Source organism: Phoenix dactylifera, chromosome 2, assembly GCF_009389715.1.
Source record: "Phoenix dactylifera cultivar Barhee BC4 chromosome 2, palm_55x_up_171113_PBpolish2nd_filt_p, whole genome shotgun sequence".
NCBI lineage: Eukaryota > Viridiplantae > Streptophyta > Magnoliopsida > Arecales > Arecaceae > Phoenix > Phoenix dactylifera.
The window spans coordinates 4,030,402-4,042,350 of NC_052393.1; the positions used below are offsets into that span (position 1 = coordinate 4,030,402).

The 11,949-nt window shown below is 47.4% G+C and overlaps 1 protein-coding gene across 1 annotated transcript; it reads left to right on the forward strand.

The window, feature by feature from the left end:
- The first annotated feature begins 6,003 nt into the window (after positions 1 to 6,003).
- LOC103706209 (F-box protein SKIP23-like) lies at positions 6,004 to 9,130 on the forward strand. The gene is made up of 2 exons (XM_008790248.3): positions 6,004 to 7,335; positions 8,925 to 9,130. The coding sequence occupies exon 1, from the start codon at positions 6,019 to 6,021 to the stop codon at positions 7,321 to 7,323; it is 1,305 nt and encodes a 434-aa protein (XP_008788470.2). The 5' UTR covers positions 6,004 to 6,018; the 3' UTR covers positions 7,324 to 7,335; positions 8,925 to 9,130.
- Positions 9,131 to 11,949: the final 2,819 nt, after the last annotated feature.

The following is an 11,949-nucleotide window of genomic DNA, read 5'->3' on the forward strand; positions in this document are numbered from 1 at the left end:
CTACACAGCTCGCCCCGAATTCGTGAAGAATAATTATCGACTTCCTCGGCCTTTGCCTTGCACATGGTCTGTCCCCCTCGGTAAACGTCTTTAGGAGTTGCTTCATATTAAAAAGCAACCCCATGGACAAAGGGTGGTGGTACTTCTCCCCCCGAGGAGGTTGCAAGCTTTTTGGGGGTATGCCTACTTCCATCCACAGATGGAAGGATAACTTTTTCTTTGTTTTCTCCGAGCGGTCGTGGGGGTTTAATCCGACCTGGTGCTTTCCGCTGGTTTCGGTGAATAACAGGCTCCCACGCAACCGCATACTGATGGAAGAGAACCTTGGCAACCTCGTCCATTAGGTTTACTCGGCAAGCGTGCAGGTAAGTAATGCGGTCCTTCCGTTCCTTATTTATTTTCTTTGTAAATGCTCGGCTTTTGTTGACACTTTATCTTCTCGTGCCAGTCTCTTCATGTGGTTGATATGCTAATGTCCAGCATGCTCGCCGACCGGAAGGAACTGAGGATGCTCAGGCCGAGAATGGAGCGTGCTGAGCTCCAGGAGCAGGAGGCCAAAGCTTGGGCGGCATCTGCTGCACAGCAGCAGCAAAAGGCCAAGGAACGGGCGGCGACCATTGAGCAGCAGCGGCGTGAGGCTGAGGAGAAGGATATAGTCACCGCGCAGCGACTTCGGAAGGCCAAAAAGAGAGTACGGGCTACCGAAGTCCTGATAAAGGACTAGCTCGCTCATATTCAAAATATGGAGGCCGAGCATTCTAGGGCTTGCTCATCTGCTGCAAGCCGCATCTCCGAGATCGAAGCTACCCTGATTAGACTACAGGGCGAAGCCGGGGAACAGAAGCTGAAGATTGGGCGGCTCGAAAATCTAGTGAAGTCATCTGCCCGTGAGGCCGTCGAAAAATTTCACCCGTCGGAGGAGTACCTCAATGAGCTGGCGGAAGGGGCTACTGCTGCCATGGTCCAGGGCTTCGACAATTGTTGCCTCCAAGTCCAGCAGTTCTGCCCTGGGGTCAACCTTAACAGCCTGGAGCCAAACCTGGATGAAGCTGCTAAAGTGATCGGGGATGCTGCAGAGGCTAGCGCTGAAGTCAGGCTAGAGATCGCCCCTGAAGCCGCCGCCGGGATGAAATCAGTAGCCATTCCTGATGCCAGCGTCGAAGCTGAGGCCGCCTCTGAGGTTAGCAGAGATGGTGCTTCCGAGATTGTGCTACGATGGAGGCCGCACCTGACGCCAATGTAGAAGTCGTCCATGTCGATTAACTTTCATTTTTATTTTTGTAAGGTCGACCATTTGGGCCTTTTATAGTCAACCTGACCTCTAGGTCGGGTACCCTTGTATCTGGCCTTCGGCCTTTGTCATCAATGAAGTCTGCATTTTCTTTTTAGCATGTTGCGCCTTTGATCAAGTATTTGAGCTCGTCCCGCTTCATGCTCGGATATCGAAATTCGAGCTACGTAACTTAGGTCCGGGCCTATCTCGCATAGCAGGAGCCGCGTTTGGCATTTGCAGAAGTCTTCGAGCTCGGCATATACCTTCGATTCAAAGATAAACCTCCCGTAAGGCGAGCTTGTAGCTCTCTGTGTAATATTGCAGGCCACTTTAAGCTCTGCCCAGAAGGGTGAAATTGGAGGAGGAAGAAACTGACTGGAGATTAGCTTTAAAATAAAAGCCCGCCCGAGGGCCAATGACAACTCGGGAATAAAGATGAGCTCGGGGATATGCATCTACCCGAGAGTAGAAATCCACTCGAGGGCTAATGCCAAATCGAGATTAGAAGTCCGTCTAAGGGTCGACGCCAACTCAGAAATAAAGATTAGCTCGGGGATAAGCATCTACCAGAGAGTAGAAATCCGCTCGAGGGCTAATGCCAACTCGAGATTAGAAGTCCGCCCGAGGGTCGACGCTAACTCGGGAATAAAGATGAGCTCGGGGATAAGCATCTATCCGAGAGTAGAAATCCGCTCGAGGGCTAATGCCAACTCGAGATTAGAAGTCCGCCCGAGGGTCGATGCCAACTCGGGAATAAAGATGAGCTCGGGGATAAGCATCTATCCGAGACTTAAACAAACCTTGCAGTTGCCCCCCACTCAAATCAGAGGCATACTTGTAGAATCCTGCAGACGAGGGTGCTCTTCCTTGGCTCCCCGTTGACGCCCCAGGGCATCCCAAGCCGAGCTTGAGGGATGACTTTGTAGATGCCCTCCACTCAGATCAGAGGCTTACTTGTAGATGGAGGTGCTCTTCTTTGGCTCCCCATTGACGCTGTACGGCATCCCAAGCCGAGCTCAAGGGATGACTTTGTAAATGCCCCCCACTCAGATAAGAGGCTTACTTGTAGAATTCTGCGGACTGGGGTGCTCTTCCTTGGTTCCTCATTGACGCCGCAGGGCATCCTGAGCTCGAGGGATGACTTTGTAGATTCCCCCACTCAGATCAGAGGCATACTTGTAGAATCCTACGGACGGGGGTGCTCTTTCTTGGCTCCCCGTTGACGCCACAGGGCATCCCGAGCCAAGCTTTGAGGGATGACTTTGTAGATGCCTCCTACTCAGATCAGAGGCGTACTTATAGAATCCTGCGGACGGGGGTGCTCTTCTTTGGCTCCCTGTTGATGCCGCAGGGTATTCCGAGCCGAGCTCAAGTAATGACTTTGTAGATGCCCCCCCACTCAGATCAGAGACATACTTGTAGAATTCTGTGGATGAGGGTGCTCTTCCTTGGCTCCCCGTTGACGTCGCGGGGCATTCCGAGCCGATCTCGAGGGATAACTTTGTAGATGCCTCCCACTCAGATCAGAGACGTACTTGTAGAATTCTGCAGATGGGGGTGCTCTTTCTTGGTTCCCCATTGATGTCGCTGGGCATCCCGAGCCGAGATCGAGGGATAACTTTGTAGTTGCCCCCCACTCAGATCAGAGACATACTTGTAGAATCCTGCAGATGGGGGTGCTCTTCCTTGCCTCCCCGTTGACACTGCAGGGCATCCCGAGCCGAGCTCGAGGAATGATTTTGTAGATACCTCCCACTTAGATCAGAGGCATACTTGTAGAATTCTACAGATAGGGGTGCTCTTCCTTGACTCCCCGTTGACGCCACCAGGCATTCCGAGCCGAGCTCGAGGGATAACTTTGTAGATGCCCTCCACTCAGATCAGAGGAGTACTTGTAGAATCCTGCGGACGGGGGTGCTCTTCCTTAGCTCTCGTTGACGCCGCAGGGCATCCCGAGCCGAGCTCGAGGGATGACTTGGTAGATGTCCCCCACTCAGATCAAAGGCATACTTGTAGAATCCTACGGACGGTGGTGCTCTTCCTTGGCTCTCCGTTGATGCCGCAGGGCATCCCGAGCTGAGCACGAGGGATGACTTTGTAAATAGAACCTAGATTTATCGGCATATAACTCGTGCCGCCAGGGCATCCAAAGCGCATCGAGCCCATTAGGGCACTTCAGAGATGCCTTGAGAAAGTTTCGAAGGATATTTTCATTAATTTACACAGTCTGGAGAAAGAAAGCCCTGACTTGGAGGGGCTAAGGTCCTTTCCTGGGGAAGTAATTTACGTCTAGAGTCGCCAGCCCCGGGCTGATGAAAGTGCGGCCTCTTTCCGGCCCCTTAGGGCCAAGGTGGCATTAACGCATAAGACGCGTAGATGGGGCATAGTGCCCACAGTGGGGTGACTGTTGTCGGATTCGTCAGATGGCCCTGAACTTTGTCCATCGAGCTCCGCCCTGTCGGTCGATCCACCGACGAACCGGCTCAGGAGGCCTTGGCGGACGATCACTTCGATCTTATCACGAAGCTGGTAACAGTCCTCCGTGTCATGACCGTGATCCTCATGGAAGCGATAGTATTTATCCAAACATTTCCGTGACTTGGATGGTTGCATTTCGGCGGAGATCAGAGGTAGTTGCAACCCTCAATTTCCTTGAGGATCTCGGTCCGGGAGGACGTGAGAGGGGTGTACTCCTTAAAAGTTCGGTGAGAGACATACCTTCCGGACCTCCGAGGGGACCTGCTCCTCGATTGATAGCACTCCTCGCGGAGTTCTGCAGCCTGATCCCAAAACATTTGGATTTGTCACCCCACTTCCTCGACTTCCTGTCGAGTTCAGCGATTGATAAAGCTCCGGCCGGATGAATGGTTTGAATAACCACGGTCAGAGCTTGGACTTGCTAGGCGAGCAGATAAGACTGTGCTGGTTAGATCTGAGAAATTTGATCTGCCGGTACATGCGGTGTAGGAGGTAAACTTTGGAGGGAGCAGTCGGGCGCTGATTCCCGGCTGCTCGACGCGTTTGGGGCTCCCTGGCTCATTATCCTCGTGATCACGGCTCAGGCCCTTCCTCTAGCACCAGAAATATTGTGGTTCAAATTTGGCCTGAGGGTGACCACGCCGGAGGAGTCGAGGGAGCCGCCGATGGTTGGAAGAAGACAGGGGCTACTTCCTACGCGGCGACGGCAAAAGACCTGCACAAAGTCTCACCGGTGTTTCCAGTGAGGGCCTTCCGACGATCAAGTTAGAGTGGGATAAATTTGGTCAAATTAAAAAAAAGTTACTTGATTGGGCTATTTATAGTCCCAGTGGAAAGGATCAGGTGGCAGAGGCACTGTCCGTCCTCATTATGAGAGGGGGTGTGGCTCTGAGCCGAATGGCGCGCAGTTAAGGTTGGCCGGTGGCGTGTGATGCTGTCCGTTCTCAAGAACGGTAAGGTGTTGACAGCCATAGTAGGGTATGGCCGAAGTAGTCATGGTGCTGTCCTTTGACTGTCGAGGGCCAGCTATCGAAGCATGGCGCAGTGGCGTTGTAATGTATGGCTACGTAAGAGGGCATGGTCACGCACATGGTGTGGTTATTGGCGAGGCTAAACCCGTTGAGAGGTCACATCATGCGTTTGGCGAGGTCGGCTAGGCAGGTGCTGAGGGTAGCTCGACTCCCCGAGTTCCGAGGTGTGCTCGGTGGTGCATCCCGAGCTCAAGGACCGGAGCGTACTACTGTAGTAGGCGTCTCGAGCTTGGTCGAGCAGGTCGGCGAGTATTGGAGGTGCCCCAAACTTGGTCGGGGCGGGTCGGCGAGTATCCGAGGCCAATGAAGCTTTTGGCGGAGTCTGAGGCCGAGCTGATTCTAGGCCGGTCCGAGGATTCAATCAGTCGGTGTCGGCGTTTATTGGGCCAAAACGCAGGGGGGGGCTCTTAGCTGTGGGCTGGACGATCCATTTTGCCCCCCATCATTGGGCATTAATAAAAAATCAAGGAACTAAATAATACCTTCCAATTAGTCTTTTTGGGTGAGGTTCCGGATTATTAAAAATTGTATCAGAACGGATCTAGCACAGGATCAAAAAATCTAAATAATACCATCCGACTAACCATTTTAGGCAAAGTTCTGGATTATTACAGAAATATTGTATACATTCAACAATCATTGCCTATGACAATGTCATGGCTGCTTGGGCACCAAAGCGTTCATTTCAACATCTATGTGCTGCTAACTTGGTTAACCTGCATTGATTCAGAAAGGAAAATTCCAGCTTGGTAAGTCCTTCTGTAATGCCCATATATACAATATAATCGCAATGTAGGGTCCATGGTTTTATCCCATCCGGCCACCAATCATTTGTATCACCACCGTTAATCAAGACAGTTTGGCTATCTCTCCATCATTTGTTTATGAAAATTAGTAAAACAGTTGGTGGAAACTAGTAATTTGGGTTTAAGTTGGGTCGGTTCGGATCGTTGGGTAAACGATCCAAAATTGACCCAATAAAAAAAAGGATTGGGTCAGGTTTGGGTTGGATCGAGATTCAGTAAACTCAGATCTGATCTGAAAAATACAATGAGTCCAATTTTAAGATCCAACTCGACTCCATGGATCCTCCAATTCAGATCAGGTAGGGTCGGATCATGGGCCAACCCAACCCATCTGCAGCCTTACTCTCCACTCATTTGATTATGAAAATTAGTAAAATAGCCGGTGGAGCGGAAAGGCGGGTTTTAGGGCGAATGGCGTAAATTTGATTTTATGTTAAATGTTCGTTTCGTTCGTAGCTGTGTTCTTGCAAGAATCGGAAGGGCGCGATCTCGATCAAGAAACCCAACCAAGAAAAAGAAACCCTATAGGCTCATCCCGTTTCCACCACCACCTCCACCTCCTTTTCTCCGAGCGGCAACAATGGCGTCCGGCGAAACAAGCAGCAGGAGGTGGGTCCCCCGATGGCCCGATCTCCCTACCGATATCCTGGACGTCATCGTCAAGAAGCTCACCCGCGCCTCCGATTACCTCCGCTTCCGTTGCGTCTGCAAGTCCTGGCGCTCCTTCGCCAAACCCACCAATCTTCCCTCCCACCTCCCTTTCCTCGTGCTCCCCTACGACCCCGACTCCCTACAACGTCCCGTTCTCAGCCTCCCCACCAGGGAGATCCACGCTCGCCCCATCCCCGACCTCGTCCACACAGTAACCCTCGCCTCCTCCCGCGGCTGGCTCCTCCTGCTCGACCTCGAACACGCGGGCGAACGCCTCTTCTTGCTGAACCCCCTCACCGGTGCCCAAGTCCAGCTCCCTCCCACCGATGGTTTCCTCCACCAGACCGCCTTCGAATTCTCGTGGAAGGCGTACTTGCTTTTGAGCCCGAACTTGGACCCGAGGGATTCCGTGGTGGTGATCGCCGAGTGCTATCGTAGCTCCCGTGAAATCGCCTTCTGTAAATTGGGAGATGAATCATGGACCGTGATGAATACCGGTTTGGTCACTGAGCTCGTCTCCGTGGCGCACCATGAGGGGAGCCTCTATATGATCGACATGGAAAGCAATGCTTCGGTTTGTAAAATTGCTTCCCCTTTGAACCCTGAGCCTATCAATTTGCCGAATGTTGATCTTGAGGGGTGTTATCTGTTTTTCGTGACAACATCTACGCAGTTGTTGTTATTTGTCCAATATCATGCAGATCTTATCCCCGATGATGCTGTTTTTGATGATGAACCTTTCGATCATTTTATTGGAGTATTTGAGTTGAAGCAGGGGAACGCACCCGGATGGTATAAGATCGAAAGCATTCATTGCAATAAATTGTACATGGCAATGGAGCTATTTTCGACCTACCTTCTTTTCGGTTGGGCTATTCCTGGACGCAGAGGAGATTGCATTTTCTATAGCAGTGCTTCTGGCTTTTCATATAGACAGCTGAAGAGCGATTTTCATGAAATAGATGCTTTCGACTTCGAGATCGGCTACGATGATCATATAATTCGTAGCTGGTGTAACTCAACGTCGAATGAGCAGCTGGCTCCTTTTTGGATCGAGCTCAATCTCTGCAAAATGTTGGAATAGAGTCCAGTTCAGGTAATGCTTGAAAACCATCTTCTATACTTTGAATTTATTTTAGAGTCTTGGTTACTTATCTGATTAGATGTGAGATGGCATTGTGTGGCTTCCTGAAAATATTTTCTGGAGAAGGAAAATAACATTGATTCAGAACTAAAACTGTAGTTTGACGATATTGCAGTTTATGGCTTATGCTCTGCCAATTATACAATCATTCCTACAGCACAGTTTTGCACTTAAACTGCCGAGCTGAATCTCCTTTGAAATCATGCAATGACAATGCTTTATAAGTCAAGAAGTTTAATTAGGTGTAGGAATTAGATTGCTGTGCCAATTGCCTTTTTGTGTTTATAATGATTTCCACGAGCCATTGCTTTGTAGGTTGATTCATCCTTATTGCCTAGCTTGTGGCTCAAATATTTATACTACACAAGCCTTCGCTCCTCAAACATTTTTTGCTTTAACAATTATTACATTTTAGTCATGTATGTTAAAGTTTTTACCCCACTGAGCCTACATCGTTTGTTATCTAAGCTCAAAAGCAATATAGGAGGAGCCATTTCATACAGACCAACAATTGTCTAGTTGAGATCATTTTTTTTCTTAAGCCATACCTGCTTAATGTATGAAATAGCAGTGAAAACCATGCTTTGTCTATAGATCCTAATACCCTAATATAGGCTAATCTTGTACAAGTTTCTTAGTTATAATAATGGAAACTTCTAAGTATTTTCTGACCCACAAAAAAAAAACAGAAGAAAAGTAGAACTGAGAATGCAAGGGCATGTGAAACCACGGAATAAGAGGGTACAAAAAAAGGTATAAATAGATTGTGGGCACATAGTGTGATGACCCGTGCGGGTATTGCACATACGTGTTCCACAACTTTCTTTGTTGGTGATTGATCTTTCATATCTGCGATCCACAACTTGCTCAATTCTTCTGCTCCTCTGGTTTTACTATGTCCTTTGTGTCGTGTATATTTGGAGAAAATTACGTTGATGCCATACTATTTTCTTGTTATTTTATCCTTTCTGCAAGACACCCACGCTTTTGTCAGATAAAGGTGATCCTACTTATTAAAGAAAGGCAAGAAAGTGTTGCAATGCATTTTTGCTGGTTGATATTACCAAATCAAGGATGAAGAAAGCATGTTGGAGACACGGAATATTCTGATTATCCTATCATTTTGGAGCAACACCAGCTCGATGTATCCAACATCTGAGACTCTGAGGATTATCTGACCATCAAGTTTAGTTTGATTTCTTTGAGTCTTTTTCGTGCATCATCTCCATAATCGAAGTTAAGTTTGAATTTTTAAGTCTTTGCCGTGCATGATCGCCATAATCACTTCCTATATTCTGTGATGAAATATCTTAAACATTCATTACAGAAACCCTTTCAATCTATAAAAGTCTCTGTTTTTCTCATTTAGTTGTTTTCCACAGATAGATTCTATACTCTTTGGTATATCTTCTTCATTAGTTTTTTCAAGGAGATGCCGTGTGTAGTTTGTAAAAAAATATTTTTCATTACGTTCCACATCTGATGCTTTTCTCTGGTTCGTTTTCTCCCTTGAACTGATAATGAATGGCTGATCTTTGCAGGACCTGCAAAAGTTTGAACCTAGGTGTAGCAGACAAGTCAAGCTTGAATCTGGGAAGAGGCAACCTTTGCTGAAGTAGCACAAATGCATATATTTGTTGCAGTTCTAGAATGTTTTTTTTTTTTTTTTTCCACTTTTTTTTCTAGTTCTTTTACTAGTTGAGAATGTCCTCTCCCTGAATGAAAGTCCGCTTTTTGGCTGCTCGAATTTTTCTTTTCTTTTTCTTTTCCCTCTTTTGTCTTTTCTATTTTCTACATGAGCGAGACTGAGATCAAGGTCTTAGCGGCGAGTTGGTCGTCCGACCAATCTCCTCGAGTTCGGCATTCCTCACATCCCAGTGTAGCTAAGCCCAAAGTCCACTCTGGCTTAGAATACGAGGTCAATACTTCGTTCCTCCTAAGTTCACTTTTGAGCTCACCAGTCCCGAGTACTGGGTAACTAGTCCTCCTTCTTCTCGGTTCGACTTGTATGAGGAAACTCTCGAGGCTGGGATTAGATTGCCTCTCCACCCTTTCATCATCCAGTTGATGAGGGTTTATAGCTTCATCCAGACCTAACTGGTTTTGAACTCATGGCAGGTTGTCGTAGGTTTTCTTGCTCTCTATTTTCTTCATAACATTCATGCCTCGGTTTCTTTCTTCTAGGGATGCTTCACTTTAAAGAGGCATCCTCAAAAAAGTAATTAGTGATATTTTTCTTCTCGGAAAAGACCATCAATTGATCCGAGGTACTCCTTTGAGAGCATGACAGTTTGAGACCCTCTAAAGGACACCTTGGAGGTCTTTGAACTGATCTCCACAGTTGTCCGGTGACGATAAGGGATCTTTGGACACTCTTCTTAAATTGAAGATTCGTCTGTTGCAAGAACTGTTATCCAAGGAGACACTAATTAATGTTGTCTTGAGCCCAGCCGGCCCTTAGGATAAAATTCCTTAGATTTTTAATCTTTTCACCTCATCGTTAAGTTCTATTGTCTAACATTCTTCTCAGCCTTGCAGTTGTTGGAGCTATGAAGGCCGACCTAGCATTGATTCGAAAAGCTATGCGCAAGAGAGCAGCTGCGACATTTGGGGGTGAAACTCCTCAAAAGAAGAAGACGAATTGAGGATTTACTTTGAGTTTTTTCGAGGCCATGGTTAAGGCCTCTGTTCCTAAGGTCTCTATTCCTGAGGTGCTGGAACCTCGGCCAGAAAGTGTAGAGCTCAACCTTGAGGTCGAGATCATGTCATCCATCAGGTTGGCTCTTCCAGAAGGGCTTGTCCTTGCCTAGCTGGCCACCACCGCTCTGATTGCCTATCCAACATCATATGATGCTACTACCTCACCCTAAGCTGTTCCAATTTCATCAGCTTCACTAGAACACAGCTCTGTAGCTCCGTCCTCCACACCGATCTCCTTGGGTCGTGCTGCCTCTGAGTTCTCCATCCTGAGGTGGTTGGGACGAGGCAACCTTTGCTGAAGTAGCACAGATGCATGTATTTGTTGTATTTCTAGAATGTATTTTTTTTTCTCCACTTTTTCTCTAGTTCTTTTACTAGTTGAGAAAGTCCTCTCACTGAATGAAAGTCCACTTTTGGCTGTTCGAATTTTTCCTTCCTTTTCTTTTTTTTTGTCTTTTGTCTTTTCTATTTTCTACATGAGCGAGGTTGAGATCAAGATCTTAGCGGCGAGTTGGTCATCCGACCAATCTTCTCGAGCTTGGCTTTCCTCACAGCGCAGTGTGGTTAAGCCCGAAGTCTACTCTGGTCTAGAATACGAGGTGCCAGTCCTCACCCAAGAGGAGATGAACTTGCTCCGAGTTCAATATTTCGTTCCCTTAAAGTTCACTTTTGAGCTCGCCGGTCCTGAGGACCGAGTAACTAATCCTGCTCCTTTTCGGTTCGACCTGTACAAAGAAACTCTCAAGGCTGGGCTTAGATTGCCCCTCCACCCTTTCATCATCCAGTTGATGAGAGTTCATAGCCTCATCCAGACTCAATTAGTTCCGAACTTCTTACGGGTCATCATAGGTATTTTTGCCCTCTATTTTCTTCATAACATTCATGCCTTGGTTTCTCTCTTTTGGGGATGCTTCACTTTAAAGAGTTATCCTCAAAAAAGTAATTGGTAATATTTTTCTTCTCGGAAGGGCCGCTAATTGATCCGAGGTACTCCTATTCACGGTTGGAATGAGATATTTTTTTCGTTTCTTCTAAGCAGCCATGGCGGTTTGAGACCCTATAGAGGACATCTCGGAGGTCTTTGAACTGACCTCTATAGTTGTCCGGTGACGATTAGGGATCCTTGGACACTCTTCTTAAATTGAAGATTCGTCTGTTGCAAGAACTGTTATTCGAGGAGACACTTATCAATGTTGGCTTCAGCCCAACCAACCCTTAGGATAAAGTTCCTCAGATTTTTAATCTTTTCACCTCGTCATTAAGTTCTATCGTCAAACATTCTCCTCAGCCTTGCAACTGTTGCAGCTATGAAGACTAATTTAACATTGATTCGAAAATCTATGTGCAAGAGAGCAGCTGCGACATCTGGCGTTGAAACTCCTCAGAAGAAGAAGACGAAGAGAGGATCAAGTTCAGGTCTTTCCGAGGCCATGGTTGAGGCCTCTATTCCTAAGGTCTATGTTCCTGAGGTGCCAAAACCTCGAACAGAAAGGGTGGAGCTCAACTCTGAGGTCGAGATCATGTCACCCATCTAGTCAGCTCCTCTAGAAGGGCTTGTCCTTGCCTAGCTGTCCACTACCACTCTAACTGCCTCTCCGACATCATATGATGCTTCTACCTCAGCCCAAGCTAGTCTAATTTCAACAGTTCCACTAGAACACAGCTCCGTAGCTCCGCCCTCCACATCGAGCTCCTTGGGTCATACTGCCTCTGAGTTCTACATCCCGAGGTGGTCAGTTAAAGCTTCAGACTCGGCTTTGTTTTCTCCTCTGAGTTCTACATCATAGTTCATGATGTTTAGCTGTAGGGTGATAAAAATATCGTAAGATCTGTCCATGTCAATGACTTAATTGATAGGACTTTTAC